Below are 2,953 nucleotides of genomic sequence, written 5' to 3' on the forward strand. Positions count from 1 at the left end.
TGAGCCGTTGATTTTGAAAGTGGGGCAAGTCCATTTTGTGAAAAAAAAAAATAGTTAAAGCTAATTTTTATTACAAATTTACATAAATTTTTAATCAATTCACAATAAATATCTTATAATATCAGTATAAATTTGTTACTAGTAATTTATATCGTCAACGATATTTATTGAGAGTTGATTTTGAAAGTAAGGCAAGTCTACTCTAAAGAAAAATATAATCTTACAATTTTTGTGTTCAAATTTTACAATGTTCAAATTATGAAAAATATAATGATATTATGGATTTATTACCTTACGTAAACTACCCATTCATTATAAATACTTTAAAAATCTGTACCATTTGAACTAAGAAATATAATTATATGCATGCAATTACTGAATATTTTTCTTATTTTATCCACTTTTTCCTATAAAATTAAATTTATTTTTCGTTTTACTGTAGCTTTTCGAAAGAAGTACGAAATGTTGAAATAAAATAAATAAGTAAATAAATAAAATATTCAATTTTTTGTTGTTATAATTATATTCCATTAAAAAAATCAACGTTTTCAACAAATCATTGCTTTTGAAATTGAGGAAAGTCCATTGGCACATAACAAAATGATGATTTTTTCACCTACCACGGATAACCATTATTGCCTATTAAATTTACATGAAATAAGACCAAAAAAAAAAAAAACATAAAATAAGTCTATTACTGCTTACGAATACTTTTAACCCATTCAAATGCACACCATTAAATATATAGCAACAACATAAAATGGACTTACCCCACTTTCAAAATCAACGGCTCATATATTGCTGCAAATCGCGGCCACTAAAATCCAACCAATTAAAACTTTCGTATTTCGTGAAAATGGACAAGAAAACAAATAGATCGGTATCGCTGCGTTAAACCTTTGTTATTTACGTAGGTAAACGAATTTTCGGCACCATTTTTACTTAGGATTATTAATTAGACGCTGTTTGTTAAAAGTATTATATTACGTATTATTTATTAGCAGCAAAATAAATAATATAACACTTCAAGTAAATAAAAGTAGGCCTACGTAGACTGGTAGAAAGACGCCAATTGCCGGCTCGCTCCGAAATTCTCTCGAAGGCACGTGATTTCTTTCGCATTTAAAAAAAATCACACGAATACGATACGAAGTGTAAATAGAAGAGTACTTACGAATGACTTCAGAAGATATTAAAAATGAATGCCATAGGCAGAAAAAAGAAAATTCAAAAATACACCGAACAATAAGAATAGAAAATTCTCCAATAAAACAAAATGTCCCGTGGCGAGTATTTCCACTACTGAGTGTCGTCGTTATAAACATTAAAAATTCTACGGAACGACAGTGACGTAAGATAAAACTTTCCGACTTTACACCATAACGAAGTAAGTTTTGGTAGTGCGTGTGCTAGAAATCGTCATTTACTTTTAAGTTTAGTTTAAAATTTTAAATTGTATCGTAAAATTAACTTTTCATTCTACTTTTCCTTCTTGTTCCACGCTTATTAATAATTTTTGAGTAATCAAAGTAATCCAAGCTGAAATATAAAAATTGAAAATTTAAAACACAGTTTTATCAAAATGATTATATAAAGATGAAAATACGCACCGATTACTTTCTTGTACATTTTCGGTTTATCTTTCCAATATATAGTTAAAAAATAAACAGGAATTCCCGAGACGGTTATGGCTATGCCTATACCCGTTTCCCATGGACTAACGTAAAATGGCAGAAACACCAGAAATATACAAACGATCATGAATATGACTGGAATTGCTAGATTAATCTACAAAATATAATTGAATACTTTGTTAAATTATACTAGAAATTTATATAAAAAATTTAAAACAAAATTATACTTTGATGGGTCTTTCCATGTGGGGCTGTTTTATCCTTAACCACAGCATTCCACCTACAGAAAACATTACGAACAGAGCTTCTATGAATGCCGTATAATTTATGAGAACGTACACTTGAATCGTCGATAAGTATGCCAGACTCAACACTCCCTACACAAAGAAACACACTAATAACTATTAAATTACATTTCTATATTTCCAATTTTACATAATATGTAAAATTTGAAATATCGAAATGTAATTTAATAATAATTTAAAATCGAAGGAAGATCGATTCTGTCGTAGTTTGCATACGAGACATCACATACTGTATGCAAATCAAGCNGTTTTAGGACTTGTGGTTTTTCCGTTGCATTTTTCACTGTATCATCATCAGAACTTTCACTAGTATTTTCTTCACTATATTTTCTTTTTGAAGGTCCTAGTCCGTGATTACTTACATTAAAAAAATTTTATAATGTTCCTTCTGTTTTTTGCTCATTTTTATGGGTTAATTATAAATAATTAAAACTAAACACACAATATAAGAAAGAAATGCACTATTATTCGATCCAAAGTCGATGCTAAAACTAAACTAAAACACCCACAACTTGTCGTAAAGATTTTGCATATCTTTTGCAAAACATTAAATTTTCAAAGCCTACTATTTTTCCTAATTATTTTTAAAATTCCAAGCATTAATAGTTTCTTAGAATTACTTTGAAATAAAATCAGTACATACTGCGGTGTAAGTAGCATATTTGCATTTATTTCTTCTGTACTAACAAAGTTGTATACAGGAAGAAAGAAATAAATAAATAAAAAAAGTAAATACGAAAACTTTATCTTTCTTATTTCACTTTTCAATACGATATTCGGTTATACATCAATTTTCTTTTTATCATATTCTGAAGGAAATTTTGCATAATTTGGCGGCCCCGGCAAACTTCTTATGGACCCCCAGGGGGCCGCGGCCCCGTTAAGAAATACTGGTGTAGGGGCCAAGCCACTACTAATTTGAGATGGAGAGCGTATGTTTTAGATTAAATCAATTAAAAATATGATTAAAAATTGCAGTCTGGCATTATGACAATGTCACAATAAACGAGCAAT

The 2,953-nt window shown here is 29.0% G+C and overlaps 1 protein-coding gene across 1 annotated transcript; it reads right to left on the reverse strand.

Moving 5' to 3' along the window:
- Positions 1 to 399: 399 nt before the first annotated feature.
- LOC111617415 (large neutral amino acids transporter small subunit 1-like) lies at positions 400 to 2,062 on the reverse strand. The gene is made up of 3 exons (XM_023358710.1): positions 1,862 to 2,062; positions 1,611 to 1,788; positions 400 to 1,539 (listed from the first exon to the last, which is right to left on the reverse strand). The coding sequence occupies exons 1-3, from the start codon at positions 1,925 to 1,927 to the stop codon at positions 1,475 to 1,477; spliced, it is 309 nt and encodes a 102-aa protein (XP_023214478.1). The 5' UTR covers positions 1,928 to 2,062; the 3' UTR covers positions 400 to 1,474.
- Between the last annotated feature and the right edge of the window lie 891 nt (positions 2,063 to 2,953).

Source organism: Centruroides sculpturatus, unplaced genomic scaffold (assembly GCF_000671375.1).
Source record: "Centruroides sculpturatus isolate CEXI.00-Female unplaced genomic scaffold, Cexi_2.0 scaffold6024, whole genome shotgun sequence".
NCBI lineage: Eukaryota > Metazoa > Arthropoda > Arachnida > Scorpiones > Buthidae > Centruroides > Centruroides sculpturatus.